The 20,402-nt window shown below is 43.0% G+C and overlaps 1 protein-coding gene across 1 annotated transcript in view; it reads left to right on the top strand.

Annotated features, from left to right (window-relative positions):
• Window positions 1-19,577, top strand: part of DNAH8 (dynein axonemal heavy chain 8) — a 319,171-nt gene extending 299,594 nt beyond the window's left edge. Inside the window, exons 90-94 of the mRNA XM_053603542.1 lie at window positions 1,088-1,244; window positions 5,263-5,415; window positions 5,505-5,694; window positions 16,012-16,133; window positions 19,149-19,577. Of these exons, the coding sequence (XP_053459517.1) occupies window positions 1,088-1,244; window positions 5,263-5,415; window positions 5,505-5,694; window positions 16,012-16,133; window positions 19,149-19,436 (910 nt within the window). The 3' untranslated portion in view covers window positions 19,437-19,577. The remainder of the gene's footprint in view (window positions 1-1,087; window positions 1,245-5,262; window positions 5,416-5,504; window positions 5,695-16,011; window positions 16,134-19,148) is intronic.
• Window positions 19,578-20,402: the final 825 nt, after the last annotated feature.

Below are 20,402 nucleotides of genomic sequence, written 5' to 3'. Positions count from 1 at the left end.
GACGTGATGAGACTCTGTCTCAAAAAAAAAAAAAAAAGAATCTTTAAAGTAGACCATGTGACCCCGCATGGCTGGCCCCGGCCTTCCCTCCATCCTCTTCTCTCCTCTCCGCGTACAGGCTCTAGCTGCACTGGCCTTATCTCTGTTCCTCAAATGCGCTGACATCTTTTTCACACCTGCCCGGACTCCTATTTGCCTCCCCCCACCTCCACCCCACCCTACTTCCTGCTGACTTATTCTTCCATTAGGTCTCACTTGTGACTTTTTAAGAGAGACGTTCACTGATCTTCCAGTGTAAATTACTCCAGCACACACATGCATGCACATGCGCGCGCGCACACACACAACACACACACACACACACACCCCTGCCTGAATATACAGATAACTAGTCAGGCTAGTGTATCAGGGATGGAGACTAAATGTATGCATCTCAGAGCATCTGGTACACCCAGAAGAGAGCCAGAGAGTGAGAGTGAGAGAGACCAAGGTCTTCGAAAGCACCCTGTTCTTATTACACTGGCTTTGTTTAATGTCCACCTCCGTGTCCTAGTCAAGGCTTTTTTTCCAGAACCTAGTTCAGTGCCTGGTACAGAGCAAATCTTTATTGAGTTAAATATATTTAAAAATGAGTGGCTGCATTTGAATAAATCATAAAATGAGTGGGAAAATGGTAAAAAAAAAAAGATAATTTAAAAATCAATAATTTATAATTCAGCAAGGAAATATGAGTAGTCCTTTTTGATCTAACAGACTGTCATATAATAATAAACTCTTATGACTACTTCATAAGCAAGGGAGATAAAAAGAGACGTACTGAACATCCAGCTTGAGGTGTTTACAACCAAGCTTGGGTCTACAAACAAGACAACAGAGCACCCATTTGGATTACAAGGACGTTTGTGGGTTTCTTCTGAAGACGGAGAGCCTCTCCTTTCTGTGCTGTTCTTGGTGTCCCCCTAGGAGGTAGTAGAATGGATCTCTAGTTTTTTCATTTCTGTAGATCATTGGTAGTTTCTTGTGGCTGGCTTTGATTTAAGTGATCCTATCGGTTCCTTTTAGTTTGAACAGGTTCTCTCTTCCTCAGGTATCAGAGTAACACGGCTTCTGCTGTTCTTGATACAATTACCAACATTCAACCCAAAGAGAGTGGAGGTGGTGTGGGAGAGACCCGGGAAGCCATTGTTTACAGATTATCTGAAGATATGCTGAGCAAACTGCCCCCTGACTACATCCCTCATGAGGTAAGTGGCGCTCTTTGCCCACTGTGTACAGGGCCACTCCCGCATTCAAACAGCAAGTCTGAACACTCTGGAGAACAGCAGCCCACCTGTCGCCAACTGTGTGGCAGATTGCCTGCGTGGTAAATTTTGTTTGACTGTATTACTAAACTCTGTGTCTCTCATTGTTCATGTAATCTTGTCATCACTCAAAACTCAAAAACTCAGAAAAAAATAACGTTTTTCTATGATGGTTTTCTATTGCTCTCTTTTAGAAATTCCTTCACAAGTTCATCCCTTCCCAGTCCAAGCTTGGACACTGACCCACTTACTTATTGACTTCTCTCATGCCTTAAGTTATGCTAAACAAAAATTCAAAAAGCTGCAAGGTAGAAAGCAGTGGTGTTGATGATTTGGTATTCTTAAAATGCTCAAAGATATTTTAGCTGTAGATAGATGACCTGTTTACTCTATTTGTAATCACTTTAGCAACTGGTTGAATAGGGTGGAACAATTAGCAGAGATACCATTAAAAGCCCCAGTTACAAAGCTGAAGTTTTCTAAGCACTACACTTTACCCAGTCATCAGAATGAGGTCGTCATGGGATAGCAGCTGGCGTTTTTCTGAACACTCATTACGAGCAGGGCCCTGTGCTAAGTGCTGTATACACATTATGTCCTTCAGTGCTCCCAACAGTATCAGCAGAAACCAAGCTAAGTGGTAGAGCAAGAATTTGAACACAAAGTGATCTGATTCTATAGCCTACTATCTTATCCATCATCCAGTTTTAGCATGCACTGAATGCTCCCCATAATGGAAATATTTTCTTGCCTCTTTTTTTTTTATTATTAAATCGTATCTGTGTACATTAATGCAATCATGGGGCACCATACACTGGTTTATAGACCGTTTGACATATTTCATCACACTGGTTAACGTAGCCTGCCTGGCATTTTCTTAGTTATTAAGTCGAGACATTTACATTCTACATTTATAAGTTTCACATGTACCCTTGTAAGATGCACCGTAGGTGTAATCCCACCAATACACCCTCCCTCCGTTCATCTTCCCCCTCCTCTTCCTCTCCCCCTTCCCCATATTCTTAGGTTATAATTGGGTTATAGCTTTCATATGAAAGCTATAAATTAGTTTCATAGTAGGGCTGAGTACATTGGATACTTTTTCTTCCATTCTTGAGATACTTTACTAAGAAGAGTATGTTCCAGCTCCATCCATTTAAACAGGAAAGAGGTAAAGTCTCCATCTTTCTTTCAGGCTGCATAATATTCCATGGTGTACATATACCACAATTTATTAAGCCATTCGTGGATCGATGGGCACTTGGGCTTTTTCCATGTCTTAGCAATTATGAATTGGGCTGCAATAAACATTTTGGTACAAATATCTTTGTTATGATGTGATTTTTGGTCTTCTGGGCATATACCTGGTAGAGGAATTGTAGGATCAAATGTTTCTTGCCTCTTAAAACAATTTTTGTTTCCATTGTGTAGATAGGTACCAAGACATTTGGTAATGATATTGAAATCAATGGCTTTATGTGGGAATAGTTATAGTAAGGAGAGGACATATTTTTTAAATGGATAAATACTGTAAGTAGTTTATTATATGTGGCCTTCAAAAGATAAGGCAGAATATTTGCCTTTAAAGATTTTAAACCTAGCCTGTGAAAGCTTATTCTATGTGACTAGACTGCAGGGTTAGCATCGCTAGAGGAAACTTTCAAGACCTTGTGATAATTTGACCTGTCTGGGCTTGGCAGGGACCGCTTCACCAACAAGATCTCTGTTCCAGCAATTCTGTAGCAGAAACTGAGCATAAGGGATGTCACTAAATGGATTCCTATATGGGAAAGAGTTTGTATTAAGAAACATATAAAACTTCTTCCTATTCCAAAATCACTTCTTTTTAGTGTTGTTTTTTTTTCTAATCTCAGAGATGTGTTCTTGAAAATGTGGCTGTAAAGTAAATTTTGTAAATCAAAGTATAATTATACCGTTACTGTGGAAGAGCCTACCTAGTTCTAGGAACATAATGAAAATCCTATATCAGACTATAGCAAACATTAAATTTTATTACTAAAAAGACAATTTTAGGCTGGAACAAGAATCATATTGAAACTAAAATCAGTACTAAAATTACATTTTCTAGGGTCCAAGTCTTTCCGAAGCACGTATCTATCTCAAGTAAAGTTGCTTTTTTAAAACCCCCAAGCAGGACAAGGTGATTTGTTTGGGGCTGTGGGTGTAAAGGTCCCTGAACTATTGATTGGACTTTGTAGTCAATGCCTGAGCTTAATTGTACACTCATGGGGTTGCAAAAAGTACTTCTATAATTTCCCTTTCCCTCAAGAGTGAATTTCCACTCTTGAGATGGAATGACGCAAAGGCGATACGTCCTGAAAGCTGAAGAACTCAAGAAGGAGATGAGAGCAAGTCGCTGTAGACTGCCCAAATGGAGGTTCCAGACCCAGGGATTCAGGTAAATACCTGAAGGCTGTTATGTCGGACTGGGTCAGGGACTGCCACTGGCATGCTTGGCTGTGATTTCAATATTATTTGCCTCACCTACAAAGGTAGCCTCCTTCAAGCTGTTCAGATTTTTTTTTTTTAATTTTCAGATTATTATTAGGGTACAAATGATTAGGTTGCAATGTTTGTATTTGTTAGGTAAGGTCCCTGCTGTAGTTGTGCCCTCCCCAGGAGGTGTGCCGTGTACCCTTACATTGCGCCCATTAGGTGAGAGCACACCAGTGCCCTTCCTTCCTTCCCTCTCCTCCCTCCTCCCCCTCGCCTTAACTTCAATTAAATTGAATTTCTCTCTTGTGTGGGTGTGTATTAGTTTGTCTACTGGTTTCATATCAGTATTGAATCAGTTGGGTACTTGCTTTTTCGTTCTTGTGATACTTCACTAAGGGGAACGTTCAGACTGTTCAGTTTCGTATCACTGTTGCCCTCTGAGTTTGTGCTTCCCTCTTCATCTCTTGCTTGTTAAAAGTGACCCAGTTGTAGCAGGCAGAGGTGTTCGCTGATAAAGGGAAACTTCGGTGCCATGTCAGGGACCTATTCCGTAAAATGAGGAGGACGGTCCAGATGGCTCTAAAGCCCGTTGTCTCTAACATCCCACACCTCAGGAAGGGGCAGCGGGCCTCTCTGGAAGAGAATCCTACAGTTACCAGCTTCCTGGTGACTCTCTGGACTGTCCTGGTGTCTTCTGTCTTGGTCCCTCAGATTCTGGTATCTCTTTGATTGTGGCCAGAGAAAGTTCAAATCTTTATGAGTCACTGTCAGTATTTGCAGTCAATCTTTTCTTGGACATATGTCACTGAATTGAAACGGGTATACGTATTGGCTTTTTTCTAATAATTTTTATAACTTATTGTTTATACAACCAGAGACTTTTGTATTAATCTCTTCAAAATGGCCAGTAAATGATATACCAAAAGGAACGAATGGCAGGTGCTTGATGGCTCTTCCATGAAGTCAGATATTGACTAGTCGTTGATTAGATTAGGAAAGGTTCTCCTTTGCCGCCATAGCCAGAGACAATGACCTTTGGAAAAATACAGCCAATTGTATTCATTGGTAACTGCTCTGTAAAGATTTTGGCTGTATTAACTTTCTGTGACATTTCTAATAACATCTCTGCAAGCATAATGAAAAAAGAATTCCACTGTACTCTTACGAAGGTTAGGTTACAAAAAAAAATATTTAGCTGACACATAGTACTTAATCATTTGAAAGAGGAAAAGGTACAATTTTATTTCAGCCTTTTAAAATACATTTTCAATTATCAACTAAGTACAGTCAGTAGGAAATGAAAATCGTTTTAGTTGAACAGTAGTTTTTGGAGCCTAGAAAATGGGGAATTTAATGGCAAGTTTGGTTCTGCAAGAGATATTTTAGAGTTCATTAGGGCTGGTAGAGACACATCCAGAGGAAGAAAAGGAATTGAGAGAGGAGAGGTCATTGGAAGAGAAATAACAGATGTTAAGAGCTCCTTTATTGCATTGTATATTTTTAGGTGAAAGCTCGTTTGATAAAGATGGGACATCTTAATTCAATGAACATATTTCTTAGACAAGAAATTGACAGAATGCAAAAAGTCATTTCAATACTTCGCAGTAGCCTGAGTGATCTAAAATTGGCCATTGAAGGAACAATCATTATGAGTGAGGTGAGCTGTTTTTATCTCAGTCGCCATTTCCCTCATCCCATCCAAGTGGATGCTGCTTATTCATGCGTTTTTAACTTTATCTTCTCTAGAACTTGAGAGATGCCCTGGACAACATGTATGATGCTCGCATACCTCAGATGTGGAAGAGAGTGTCCTGGGATTCGTCCACACTGGGCTTCTGGTTTACCGAACTGTTGGAAAGAAATGCTCAGTTTGCTATTTGGATATTTGAAGGAAGGCCTAATGTGTTTTGGATGACAGGTTTCTTTAATCCCCAAGGTATGTGCTCATAGGCGAGTAGGCAAACTTGGCAGTCGCGTGTAGTTGGGTAGTAGCATTGCGTGGTAAATGTATACTATGTAAAAAAAATATGGAGGTGCTGGACATCTCCTTTCAAAAGTTGGAGAACACAGATAATCCTTCTGTATTTTTTTAGCCAACTCAATCTGAAATTCTTCCTGGCATATTTCTTCTACTATATGCTGGCCTTTTTTCTTTTCATCCTCTCTAGCAAACCATTAGTCTGTAGTTAGAACTACATGAAAGAGTAAAAAAGAACTACATGAAGAGTAAAAAAAAGTTTCTCTCAAATGTTAGTTTTAAAATATTGTTGAAAATGTCAAAAACAAAGCTACACAATATACAAGACTTGTTCTTAGAATTCAGAAGATTTGTTTTAAAAAATGATCATTTGGAAGAAGTCTGCAGTGAGCTTCATGGGTCTTTCTTCCCTCCTTGCTGTTGTCGCTTTTTCCCTGAAAGAATGCTTTACAATTCTGCTTCGTTCTGGAAATGTCGACTGCGAGTTACAGGCTTGGAGGCATAGAGTGTACAAGGTTCAGAAACAAGACAGCTCTTTGACTTTCCACAGTGTGGATAGTTTAACTTCAAGTAACAAGTAATTCTTGGCTAAGATGAAGAAATGTTAAATTCCTTCTGGCTTAGCATCTTACAGCTCCGTTGGAAATACAATTTAAGAAACATTTACACTTACATATTTAGGATGAATTATTGCTACTTCCAACAATATGGTCCAATCTCATAAAGTAATGTTGAATAAAGAAAGCCAAACAGAAAACATTACATATTGGGATTCCAATTAAACAAAGAATAAGAACAGGCACAATGGACCTATGGTATTAAAAGTCCGGGAGGGCAGTGATTAGAAAAAGGTACAAAGGGCCTTCTGAGGTCTGGGAATGTTTAGTTTCTTGATCTGGATACTGGTTACAAGGCCGGATCCCCTTAGGGAAAGTTCCTTGGGCTATACACTTATGATTTGTGCAGATAATCATTCTTTAATAAATACCATAAAAGTATACACTTAATGGTCCTACGCAAATACACGTTCATTCACTTCATGCATTTTCAAATGCCTTAAAATTTTCTAAATTTGAAACACTTGACTGTGATAATTTCTATGAACATACTAAATTATACCTAGGACATTATGATGTCAATACCATTTAGATTTGTAAAGAGCAGCACCCATATTTCACTTAATCTGTTTTGCTCACAGAATTTCCATTGAATTTGGGGAGGGAAAATTATTATTGTTCTCAGATTTCATGTGTCTACTTAGGAGTCCTTGTCTTCCTTAAAATCCTTCAATTTGAGTAGGTCGTCACCAGGTAATTCCTGTCTGGGGAGCCTGAAGAAATAGCATGTAACTTAATAAGAGTTGCTGAGCTCCCCCTGCATTGGCCAGCCCCTGTGCTAGGTGCTTTCAGTAGAGAAACATTTGAGATCTGGCTCCTGCCCTAAAGGAGCTAGTAATCTGGTTGGTTAGACAGAAACATCAGCAACCTTAATGTAATGTGGCAAGTGTCCCACGGGGTGAGGACTAAGTGCCACTGTAGCACAGAAGACAGAGAGAGTAACTCTGCAAAGAGCTTCACACAGGAAGCAGCAAAGGCAAGGATGCAAAAAACGGGGACGGCAGTCAGGTAGAGACCTGAGCCCAGATAAGACATGTCCCAGGAACAAGGATACTCACGTGGCTCAGGCTCAGAAAGCAGGGCTGGGAGTGGCGGGGAATGAAGCTGGAGTATTAAGCCTGGGCTTTATAGCAGAAGATAATCCCCGAGCGGCAAAGGGTAGAACAGAATGTAGGGGCCAGGTGCAGTAAGATTCTTACAAAGTCCAGGGAAGAGAGCTTGGGACCGTGGCCGGGTGCAGAGCAGAAGACAGACTGAATTCAGTGATTAAATGGGGATCTCTGACAGGGCCGGGAGAGTGGGCTTAGGTTGAAGGCAAGGTCCAGGACAGACAAGAAGACAGGAGTGGGGATCTGTCAGACAGTGCTGGTGGGGTGGTGCAGAGGGGTGGTGGCTGACTCGGAGTTCAGGAAGGTGTAAAGACCAATGATTTTAAGAACTACAAGGTCATTGAGTGTAATTTTGATATTCAGAAACCAAGGGAGTGGGGTTGGTTCCTCCCAGCTTTCCATGGACATAGATGTCTAGGTTACATCATTCATCACACCACAGCAATTCTTTCAGTGGTTGTTTTTATTTCCTTTTTCATCAAAAATGTAACTTAAAAGAGCCGAGTGTTAATGTGAAATAATCTCTGCCTGTAAATATTTGTTAAGAAATCTTACAAACTGAACAGTAGTTCAAGAAATACAGATGTAGATATACATTTCAGTTGATGTTTTACTTACCTTCACTTGTTAACAATATTAATTCTTTGTCTTTTCTTACACTTCTGTTTCCAAGTTAGACTTTGCTTCTTTCTCTCCTGCTCTCTGCATCTTGCAAAGCCTGCACATATTCAAGCACCATCCCTGTCACACCCCAGCACGCATGCCCTGATCTACGATTGCTTTGCTTTCTATGAGTTGCTCGGAAGACTGAAAGTCAGCTCTTCTGGACACTGATCACTTCTCTGCTTCCTTCTCCTTGTCATGACATGAGGGACAAATTACTTTCTGTTCCACATCACCTGGCCAAATCTGAAAAACCCAAAGATGACGGCAGCTCCATGCGCGCATGTTCACAGGCTGTGGGGAGATAAAGTTCTTTCCATGTGGAAGCCTGGCTGCCTACTGTTGGACATCAACAATTGATTCCTCAGCGGGGACGTATTTCCTGAGTTTTATATCTTCTAACTCAGACTCCTTCCACAAAATAACTTCTTTCTTTGGTTCAAAATATTTAAGTAGTAATGTAGTAATAGTAGTAATTTTTTTTACAAAAAAACCCCCCAAACCCCACACATTTAAGTAAAACACAATGCAGTTTACAAAGAGTTCATGACAAATATATGTACTGTGGTCAGAATCACCTAGACCAGAAAGGAGATTATAAAGCACTTGAAAATGGCTGTTAATTTTTATCATCTTGTAAGGTGGCATCTGATGCTGTTTGATGTGTGTTTCCCATTGTGCCTGTGGTGACTGCCCCTCAGGCCTAGGTGACTGAGAAGGACAGATGACATGCTTCATTTGCCCCCGGTTACTCCCAGCTTCTGCTGTGTGAAGTGCAGCTGTTCGCCTGTGGGCAGCCTGCTGTCTCCTCTGTCATGTCTGAAGAGGCTGAGTCAGCCACCGCAGAGCTCACGTGGCCTTTTCAGCCCCCTTCGCAACAGCCTCTGTAGCAAATGGCAAGTTCAACTGTGTGGCAATTTGACTTTATTATTCAAATAGTCAAGCTGTCTGTATCCATGACTCTGTGAAATACTGATTCAGCGTGCAGCTTTTGTCAGTGTGTGGATGTGCCTCCCAGGAGAGATTATTCAGGTCAGAAGAAGCTTTGTGCACCACTGGGTTTTCCTGGCACTTAGTGGTGCACACATTCACATGGTGGGTAAGGTTGTGTGTTTAGACTTCTCAAAGCTTTGCTTTGTTCTCTTTTTCCCACAGGCATACCTTTGCAGTGGATCACATACACATGGTTTAGATTTTGGTGTGTGGTTGGTATGTGTGTGTGTTTGTGTGCTGTGTATGAGGGATGTATCTAAACCCAAAGAACATGAGTCGTCATGAGCCCCTTCCAGCAGGGTGTTGATTGCCTTTCAGAACTTAACTGATAGTCACACTTTACCATTTGATGTGTGGTATGACTCACAGGTGCTGCTGATGACGTGGGGGTGGAAGTTGAGCATGCTCCCCGGGTCTCACACCTCTGAATCAGATCAAATCATGCGGTGTCATTATTTTCCAAATGTTTTACTCAATCTGGAGGTTGATGCCATTTAGATGCCAAATTGTACTAGTTTTTCGTTATTTTTTCTCAATATCTTGACAAGCCATGCCAGTCTGTTATAGCAGATATCAGTGACAACTTATTGCTCCCTAACACAAATCTACAGTTTTTTTTTTTTCAGTTAGAAAGGATTGTGCTGAAGCAAGAAGATGGATAATTTTTGTCCTGTTATCTTGTGTTTCTGGAATAATAATCTACAACCTCTTCCCTGTGTGTTTGTTAGGCTACCCCGGCTAGCCACAATTTCTCAATGCTTTCCTTGATCATAGTTGTAAAGTTCTGCCATTCATTCAGGTGGGAAAGTGTACCCAGGGTTGGAAGGGACTGGGGGATATCTTCTCATCAAATAGCATTGCTAAGCACACTCCAGTGCTGCTGTTTGATGAACGAGAGCTGCCCTTAGCATCTGCAGGAGTGGAATGAATGAACTTCAAGGTTCTAAAGCACAGTTTGAGCAATAGCACTAATCTGCCATGTCCCCAAATCTCAGGACTACAGAAATGCTTCCGAGTGAGCAACGGCCCATCCTGCTTGCCCTTTGTGTGTAGGGAGGGCTTTTCTGTTCTGGGCTTAGACACACCACCTCCTCCTGCAATTCTCGTCTCTGCACTCGCAGACCTTCCTAATCAATCACCCTGTCCCTTGTAATGGCCAGCCTCCTCACTATACTGAAACTGTTCCCTCCAAGGCCACCACATCTAATGACCTCCCTGTCACCTTCATTCCCCTGGCTGTATCGAGGATGCCAACTCTGGAAACTCACTTGTACCTTGGCACCCACCCTTCCTTGGCTCTCCCTGCCTCTCAGAGGGCTGTTCCAAGTCCACTCTCCAGGCTCCACTTATGCCCCTTGCAGCGTTCCAAACTCGCAGTTCTCTGGCCTCATCATTTTCGATGACTTCTCCTCAACTCCACCCCCTTTCTTCATTTTGTTCCCTGTTTAGTCTAAATCCATTCTTTTCGTCACTTGGCTGGCAAGACCCCAATCATGGAAACATCCAGAGGTCCCCCTTCTCACTCCCATACCAGGCTGCTGAGCAGCGCCCTAAATCACTGCACAGCTGCTGCCACCATACTGTGCCATCAGAGCCTCAGCATATGTGCCATACTGTGCCTTGACGCCACTTACGAGCCCTTCCTTGTTCCCCTAACTCTGTCTCGAACTTCTCCCACTCTCCTTAAATCTCTCCTCCAATACCTTTTTGTTTTCAAGGTGATGTCATCTCCTTCTTTAGTCAGAATATAGAAAGAAGTAGGTGGGAATTCTCTTAACTTCTTGCCACCGAGCCTACACTATGCTCATTCACTGTGAGCCTCTCTCTCACGCCTTCCTAATGACCCTCGTGACAGTGGGTGCCGTGTCCCTCCACGTGCCTGGAGCACATTCTCCACTCGTGAGTGCTACGTCCACTCCTCTCGTGGTGTCTGCTGGCATCACTGGCTCTCTCTCCTGCACCCTTCCCACCAATGTTTGAACAGGCTCAAGCCTGTTTTATCTTTAGAAGACAAAGACAGAAAACCCTGTCTTCTTAGACCTAGTCCTTCAACTTGCTCTTCTCCTCTTCAAAGGCAAATGTCTGAGAGAATTATTCATGTTGTTCTTCCTCATTCTCTGTGTCTCCATTTTCTTGTTGCCAGGGTGCTTAGTAAAGGTGGGCGGATGGGCAGGCGGCAGGGACCACGAGGGGAGGGTCACGTGGCCGGAGGCTGTGGTCGTCAGCATGGCAGAGATTCTCACAGAGGGTGGAGGAACTGAAACGGGCCAAGTCTTTAGGGCTGATCCGGGTCCCAGTATGGGCGAGAAGGTGGAGAGAGTGCTCTGGGAAGAGGTGGAGCATGTGGGAGTTGGTCAGTGAACCAGGCCAGAGGGAGCAGCGGAAAGGTCTGGGAGACAGGGGAGAAGGGAGGGGTTGGTTAAAGGAAAGGAAGCATAAACCAGCACAAGGAAAACAGACCAGTGTAGGGAATTTATCATTTTGTAATGTGGGACGCGGTGGGTGTCTCAACCTTGACAGGGAAATTATAGTGGTTTCCTATTTTTATTCAAGTTTTGCTGGAATCAACGTGTCAGAGACTGTGTGCATCTCAGGAGGCCCTATACGGGTCCCCAATCTTTCTTCTTTTCTGCTGTCTATTGGACAAACAAGAGTCTTGGGCTACACATTAAATACGCAAACACTAAGAAAAGCTGATGAGCAAAAACAAAAAAAGTCTTTGCATAATCTTTGCAATATCTGACACCACACATAGGCAAAAAAGTCCTCAAATAACGTGCAGACAGCCTGCAGGCCACAGGTTGGACACCCCTGCAAGGAGCCACAACAGCTTTCCTAGTATCATACTCCTACTAGGAGTCTTTCTCTTCTCATTTAAAAACTTGTTCTTAAAACAAATAAGGCTCAGTGACTGTCTATGACCTATCTCACATAGCGTTTTACAGAGCAGTGGTTCTCAGAGGTTTGTCTAAAGTAAAATCACCTGGGGAGCTTTTAGTACCTACAGAGGTCTGGGGGGCTGAGAACAGTTACACCGGAATCTCTGGGAATGGGTCCTTGGGGTCCATGTAGTCAATTTTCTTAAAAGCTCTCTTGGGCATTCTAATGTGTGAAGAATCTGACCATAGACTTTTGCTTCTCAGTCTCTGGTCCACCCCCCAGCAGCCTCGACATCTCCTGGGAACTGGATAGAACTTCAGATCTCAGAACTCTTGATCTACCCATAGAATCAGGACCTGCATTTTCGTTACATCCCCTTCCCCAGGTGATTCCTATGAACACTGATGAGAAGCCCTGACTCCTTAAAACAATACTGATGCCTGAGTCCCACCTCCAGAGATCCTGATTTTATTGATCATGGCTGTGATTTGGGAATGGGGAGTTTTAGGAATTTCCTGGGTCTTTCTAATTTTCAGCAGTTTGGGGTCCCTGCCTCACAGCATCTAGCAAAGAGTCAGGAGAGATGCTCGGTGCATTTTTATTCAACTGGGTGGATCAACCCCATCTTTGTTTAATGATTTCTGACCTTTTATTTAACTTACCAGTGAACTGAATTTGCTTCTCATTTGGGGAAAAAACTGCCTGTCACGAACTTGTGGCAGGAACATCATTTCTCCTCATCTTCAAAGATGTTCCTGAGAGGCTTTGTAACTGATTAGACAGGAAATATTACACAACCTAAGGCCCACAATATACAAAAACTGGTTCATTTATTAAAGAAAATAAAAGTTGCCTATTTTTGGCATAGGACCATCATTACAGAATACTAACCAACTCCTTATACACTTGAGAAGAGCATATTTCCTGATTACCTATTTCTTTCATCTTTTTAAGACTTTGTATAAAATGATACTTAAAAACACTCTATAGATTTCTTAAGCCAACTGGTTGTACAAGTCAAACAATAGAAATTAGTACACTGAAATGTTGGATTACTACTATTATAAGAATTAACACAGCTCTTTTAAAGAAAAACTTATCAACAGCCTTTTATGCAGGCTTCAGAAAGAAACGGATTTTGATTCCCTTAGACTTGATATTAGTCTGCTCACATAAGAAAGGCGGTCGTTCATTTTAAACTCAATAATGAACAATCCACTGTGTTCACTGCCCTCCAACACAGACCGTCAAGAATTGAAAAAATATATATCCTGTCCATGTTCACCGAATGTAGGGATGGCCCAGGGAGCAGTTCCCTTCCTTACTAGCGGAAGGGTCATAGTGTGTCCTAGATTCGTCCTATTGGCATCCTAAGGGCTTCCGAAGCATTAGAAGGCTTATTGTTGAAGTCAGCTGGATAACATCATGTATTCAAACTTCCTAGTAGGGGGAAGAAAGGAAATAGTCTCTCCTTACAGTTTTTCAAAGCTTCCGACAATGTCCAAGTCTTCGAAGCAGGTGTGCAACATACGAGAGAGTACAGCTCCTGTGGTATCGTCCTGAGTCTCACATGGAGTGAGGTCAAATTCGCAATTAGTTGGAACTTAAAATGTTATAGAAAAACTCAATTATTCAATTTGTGCAGATGGATGGTTAAGACTAGGATTCATGCCTTATGCATTATGACCTTGTAGATTTCCATATCAATGATGAATTTTAAAGTAGCATAAAGTGGGGTCAGTTCCAAGTACTCTATTTGGCTATGCCATGTCTAATTCACCGCATGGATGCACACTTCAGGTTGAATGGTGAAAATGAGATTTCCATGGAATCACTCAGAAGGGAGAGTTGGGATTTGTTCTTGTGGTCATATGTGCCAATGCCAGGCAAACACATAAAATGTGTCATTACTACAGCAGGGGATCCCCAGTGTTTAACATGGACAGTCAGTGTAATCACGTGCTGATCAAATCACTCAGAGGACTTCACATAGAGTACAGGACAGGCACTGACCACCAATTGCTGCCAGGCAAACTTCCACTGTGTTTCCTGCCCTCTGTAGTCAACATTTGGTATCACAAAATGATCCTTTCCCATTAGGCACTCCTGGTGTTATGAAACTATGGCTTTATAAGAATCTCCTACAAAAGTGCTTTCCTCAACTTTTCTTTTGGATCAATGTAAGGGCCTTTCTTTAGCACCCCAGATCCTGTTTGAGAGAGTACTCTGAGTAAGCTTTCTGAGATGAGAGTACAACCAAGTCATTTGCTTACTTCAAATATTCGGTGTCTTCCTACCATCCACAGAATCAAGTCCAAACTCTGACTCTGAAAAACTCCACACCTGCACCTTACCTGCCCTCCCAGGCCCCCACGCCTTAGCACATGCTGTTGTTCTAACTGGAACTATCCCATGTAGCAAACGCCTACATGTCTTTCAAGAGTTACCTTCAACTCCATCTTCTCCACTACACCTGCAGAGTTACACCGTCTCCTAAGCTGTCCTCCCAAGTGGTTAGCTTTGTTCAAGCCTTTGTGTCAATGTCTTGCCTCCCTCCACCTGCCCTCTAGAAGGAGCTCTTGAATGTGGGGTCCCTGGATGGCCTCTTCATCTTTGTGGTCATCCCACCCAGAGCAGTACCTGGCACACGGTGGCCACTTCAGATAGATTGGACAAATGAATGAATGGATGGCCACATGAGAGCCTCTCCAAGCATCTAACTTAATAACGGAGAGAACTTGAATCCCTCAGTAAAGCCAGATTGGGGCCTTATTCCTTATTTCAAGCTCCAAGGGATTTTTTCTTTTTTTTTGAGACAGAGTCTCACTATACCACCCTCAGTAGAGTGCTGTGGTGTCACAGCTGACAGCAACCTCAAACTCTTGGGCTCAAGTGATTCTCTTGCCTCAGCCTCCCAAGTAGCTGGGACCACAGGCACTGCCACAACATCTGGCTATTTTTTTTTTGTTGTCGTCATTGTTGTTTAGCAGGCCCAGGCCGGGTTCAAACCCGCCAGCCCCCGTGTATATGGCTGGCACCCTAACCACTGAGTTATGGGCGCTGAGCTGACTCCAAGGGATCTTAACTCTATGCTTGTAATTGTGCTTTTCAACTCCCCCCCTATCCCACTCCCATTTAGACCTAATAAAATGTTATCACTCGTGTGTTGGCTCTGCTCTCAGAGCTCACTAATCTAGGAGTGCCGAGGAAGGACATGAACATTCCACAGTTTCACTCACTAGAGAAACTCATGATTTTCAATATTGAGATGGAGGCCAAAATATAACATATAGGTCACAGGTAAGTTTTCTTAAGGTTTTGAAGTCTAGGGTATTTTTTTCTAACATCAAATGCTACTCTCCTAAAAAGGCTTCTCTTGTTGAATTGAATGAACAGCCTGGTTTGCAAATATTAAGTTTAAAGAAATTTAAAGAAAGGCCACGGTACATGGAACGTATTGTCTTAAATAACTGTATTATGTACATTAAAACATGTAACTTTCCTTCCTAGTGTGATTGCTTTGATCAAATTGAAAGTCAGGTTTTCTATTTTGGCATTATGCCTTATTTCCTTGGACTAAATGAAATTGTTCCATTATAGCAAATAGAAGCTTGATAATGGTTTGATTCAAGTTTAATTGGAATGCTGTTCTCAGAATAGTTCACCATTCCGGTCTCATTCCTCGATATTGTGTTTTCAAATAGAGATTATGAGCTGAGACTGGGTTACAGTCCTTTAGGATTTGAGCAGTTGAAATCCTGGGAGCATTTCAAGCCAAAACCCAGGCTGACACAGAAACAGTGCTGCTTTCTTGCTGTCAGCTGGTAAGAAAGATTTAGCTCGTTGCAGGTCCCCATAGAAACGAAGCACAGAGAGACATATCCCTTTGGGGATGGTCTCAGCTCCCCTTGGAGATTGATGAGCAAGTAACACTTAATACCGTTGCCTTCTCCCTCGTTTCTAAGGTGGACTGCACCAAGGCATCTAAATCTTTTCTTTCCTTTTTTTTTAAGGCTTCCTCACAGCAATGAGGCAAGAAGTGACCCGTGCCCACAAAGGCTGGGCACTGGACACCGTGACCATCCACAACGAAGTTCTGCGACAGACCAAGGAAGAGATCACGACACCCCCTGCGGTAGGCACTGGTGGGCACTAGCAAGGACAGTTCTGGAGCTGCAAGTTCAAGTTCTGCTTACAACTGACCCAAGTGTGCCTTAGTTAAAGCCATTGGCTTTGCAGTGAGAGTTCCCATTGTCAATAACCCAAAGATCACAAAGCCAAAACCTTCTTCATCTGTTGGAGTAGGTGAATGGCAAGGTCCAATGAGTTCTGGGGACTCCCCAGACTGCATTTATTTATAAAGTACAAGTTATGCTTGTCTTTGCTAAAAAGCATTTTCCACACATCCTTGGCTACTGTTGTGGCCTCTCACAGAATCAGCTGTGGGCAGCAGAGACTAAGAGGTCCAGTAGGCTGGGGCTCTGGGGCCAGTTCCTGTGGTGTCCCCATTAGCTTTAGACCCTCAGTGGAAAGATGCCTGGCTGCAGGAACAGCCACTGCCTGACACGGGTCTACCCAATGAACTCAGGCCAGTTCTTTATCTGTAAAGTGAGCAAGATCATTCAACCTCATCAAAGGCAGTTGTGAGAATATAAACGTGATTGTTCAGGCTTTGTGCAGGACCCTGTGTAGACTCCCAATAAGTTTTGGTCCCCTTTTCTGATTTTTTCTCCCTCATTTGTCAAATAAGGGGGCTGGACCAGATGACCTCTAAGTTCCTGCCAAGCTTTCCAACCCTTTGTAACACGGGTTGCCTTTCCTCCAGGCTCTAGGAACACATCCTTAATTTCTGCCTGAGACCTCACCAGAAGCACCTTAACTTCCATATTTCTACCAACAATCACTGCAAAGCAATTTCAAAATTCTTCTAGCCTCTACCTATTATGCAATTCCAAAATCACTTCCAGTCTTTTAGGTATTTGCTATAATAGCATCCTACATCCTGGTATCAAAATCTGCAGCCATTTCCTAAGGCACAAACTGAGTGGCTAAAAGCAACAGGAATTCATCTTTTCACTGTTTAGGAAGCCAGATGTCCAAATCACAGTAGAGTTGGTTTCTTCTAGAGAGTGGAGGGAAAATCTTGTTTGTTGCCTCTCTCCCAGCTTCTGGTGGGTGCTGACAACCACTGGCATTTTTTGGCTTCTAGCCGTGTCCTTCTAATTTCTGCTCCATTCACACGTTCTTCCTGTCTTGGTGTGTCCTCTCCTCTTCTTACAAAAATACCAGTCACGTTGTATTTAGGGCCTGCTTTAATTCTGTATGTACTTATCTAACCTAATTACATCTGCAAAGTCCCTATTTCCAAATAGTCACTTTCTGAGGTTTAGGGTGGACATGAATTTGGTGGTGACACTATGCTATTTATCACACCTTCCATGACTTTTTAAAGTTCTGATACTGAAAGTACCCAAGAGAGGAATACAGTTTACTATATGATGGCTTTTAAGTGGGCACATATCCATGCAGTTTATTGTCACCCACTGAGTTAATGGTGGTGACCATATGCCCTGAGATTGCCCATGGTTTTATTGTCAAACCATGTGCCTCAGTTTTTGGTTCAAAAAATACAGTTCTTGAACTGATATGATGGCTCATGCCTGTCATCCCAGCACTTTGAGAGGCCAAAGTAATAGGATTCCTTGAGCCCAGGAGTTCAAGACCAGCCTGGGCAACATAGCAAGAACTTATCTCTATAAAAAAAATTTAAAACTTAGCCAAGCCTGGTGGCTCATGCCTATAGTGGTAGCTACTTGGGAGGCTGAGGCAGGAGGATTACTTGAGGCCCGGAGTTGAAGGTTGCAGTGAGCTGTGATTCTGACACTGCATTCCAGTTTGGGTGATCAGCTGAGACACTGTCTCAGGGAAACCCCCCACGATCTTTATGCTAGAGGACACACAACTCTCACTATCTTTTATTATCACCTACATTTCCTTCCCCTTACCTGACCCTCACTTGAAATGGAGAAATGGTCACCATCTTGTACATGAACGTATTTTATGAGCTTGCAGGGTTTGGGGGGCTTCCCCTGAGATTCCCCCCACTCTAGGCTTTCATTTATTTTAATGAATACATGTTCTGTGGCTTCTCACCACCTACAAGATAAAGTTCAAACCCTTCAGCTTGGCATCCAGATTCTCCCAGAAGTTAGTCAAACCTAACTTCTTTTGTAACTCCTGAACCATCTGCTAAGTAAAATGCTCGGCCTTCTCCACTCACCCTGCCTCCTCTGTAGCATTGCTCCTGCATGGGACGCCTGCCCCTTTCCTCTGTCTTCCCGAGCACAGCCCACCCTTCCAGACTAACCCCCCACGAAGGCCCCAGAGCCTGCAGGGACATTTCACCCCAGATGTCACTGCCCACACCCTCAGTGCTGCTCTCCAGGCAGCCCCTGAAACAAGTGGGTGCTGCTGTTCAATTCCTGTCTTTTTAAAAATTGTCCTGTGTCAGTGTGTGTCTTATATCCACAATTAAATGGTGAGACCCTCAAAGGCAGGTCTTATGGTATGAGAGACGCTGGGGAGGGTGTTCAGATGCCGCTGAACAATTCTGCACCTCACACGCCTCTGCTGAGCACCCTAGCTCCACCTCACCTGTCCTTGGGGGGCGCTCTGGCTCCCTGCTGGCCGGGGTTGGCTGTGGCAAATCTCACTTCGCCCTGACTGAAAGGAAATTGAGCCTACTAGGTTGGCTTGACCAGGGCAGGCTGAGATCCCTTGTTTGACCAGCTCCAAATCCCTTTTCACATTCCCACCTTATACCAATCAAAACTCAGACCCCTCAGAGACTTTTAGCTTCCTACAGAGGTGATTTGGTGCTGCCAGCTAAGTCTGTTGCCCAGGCAGGCCACCCCCCACACTCAAATAACCAATAACAGGATCGGTTCTGCCATGCTCAGAGCCTCTCAAGATAGGCTACAGGGGAAGGCTGGGCTCAGTGTCTCACTATTGCAACGCACCCAGTGGTGTTTTCTTTATCTGTTAGCATTTTAAAATTGGTGTACATTGTCATTCCACGCTGATGACCTTTACCATCTCGCAGCACTTAATTTTTTTTAAAGTCCTTTTACCTTATGCTTGGCTCTCCCAGGAAGGTGTGTACATCTATGGGCTGTACATGGACGGAGCGGCCTGGGACAGACGGAATGGGAAGCTCACAGAATCCACCCCCAAAGTGCTCTTCACGCAGCTGCCTGTGCTGCACATCTTTGCCATCAACTCCACGGCGCCCAAGGACCCCAAGCTGTACGTGTGTCCTATTTATAAGAAACCCAGGCGCACCGACTTGACTTTCATCACTGTGGTGTATTTGCGAACAGTGCTGTCCCCAGACCACTGGATCCTGAGAGGAGTGGCCCTTTTGTGTGACATCAAATAGGTTCATTTCCATCAGCTGAGAGCACCAGGCACCACATCTACGGCCTGTACCGTTGAGGGACTCCAGGATGGGTGTGTGTGTCTTTTCTCCCAGATGACAACTTGCTTACTCTTTCTAAATTAAAAAGATGATGCTCTAAAATTGCCTGTGTGTGTATTTTCTTATATCAATATTCAGAAAGTCGTTTCAAAATTAGTGCTTTTTAATCCAGAAAATCATATTCCATTCTAATTACTTGATAAAGTCCAATCTTGATGTCATAACACTTTGGAAGGTTTGAATTTTAAAAATCTACAACAACATATTGGCATGTTGTATCCTAAAAGAAGCCTAGCAGATAACAAAAATTTCCCTCTAATAAAAACCACTTTCCCTCAAATAAAATCTGCCCCTTTTCTCGGTTTGTGCTAACGTGTTATCATTTGCTCCTTGGAGTTTGGTCTTCTCTCCAGGCCTCTGAAATGGGAATTGAAGGGGTCCAGTCGGCACCCCTCATTTAGTACAGCTGTGTAGCATAAAGTATTTGAGACAATTTACTGCCATGGCTGCTCCCGTAATATATTTTAATTTTATTTAATACTGTTTTATTTTATTTTTTAGTGCTCTTGAGGCCCAGGGAACTCGAGCTCTCTAGCTCCCTCCTAAGCCCAATTCTGCAGGAGATAGTGAAACACATTTCTAGGCAGCAAATGGAGAAGAAAAAAACAAACTCCATCAAATGAAATTAGGTTATATGCTGAATGTCTTAAAAAGCAAAGTCTTTAAAAAGTGAAGCTATTTCTCACTCTGTAGCTAGCCTAAAACTCAGTTTGAGCCTTTATTTCCTGCTGAGGGAAATTGTCAATTTAACAAAACAGATGGGGTTCTACGTTGAATGCTCATGGGGCTTCAGGATAGTGAAGAAATCTTGCTACCCATCTTCTCGTCTAGAACCCTTTTGCCTACCCCCCAGCTAAATGCACAAAC

This window comes from Nycticebus coucang, chromosome 9 (assembly GCF_027406575.1).
Source record: "Nycticebus coucang isolate mNycCou1 chromosome 9, mNycCou1.pri, whole genome shotgun sequence".
Classification (NCBI taxonomy): domain Eukaryota; kingdom Metazoa; phylum Chordata; class Mammalia; order Primates; family Lorisidae; genus Nycticebus; species Nycticebus coucang.
The sequence above is the reverse complement of the archived record's forward strand: the minus strand, read 5'-3'. Positions and strand labels throughout refer to the sequence as shown.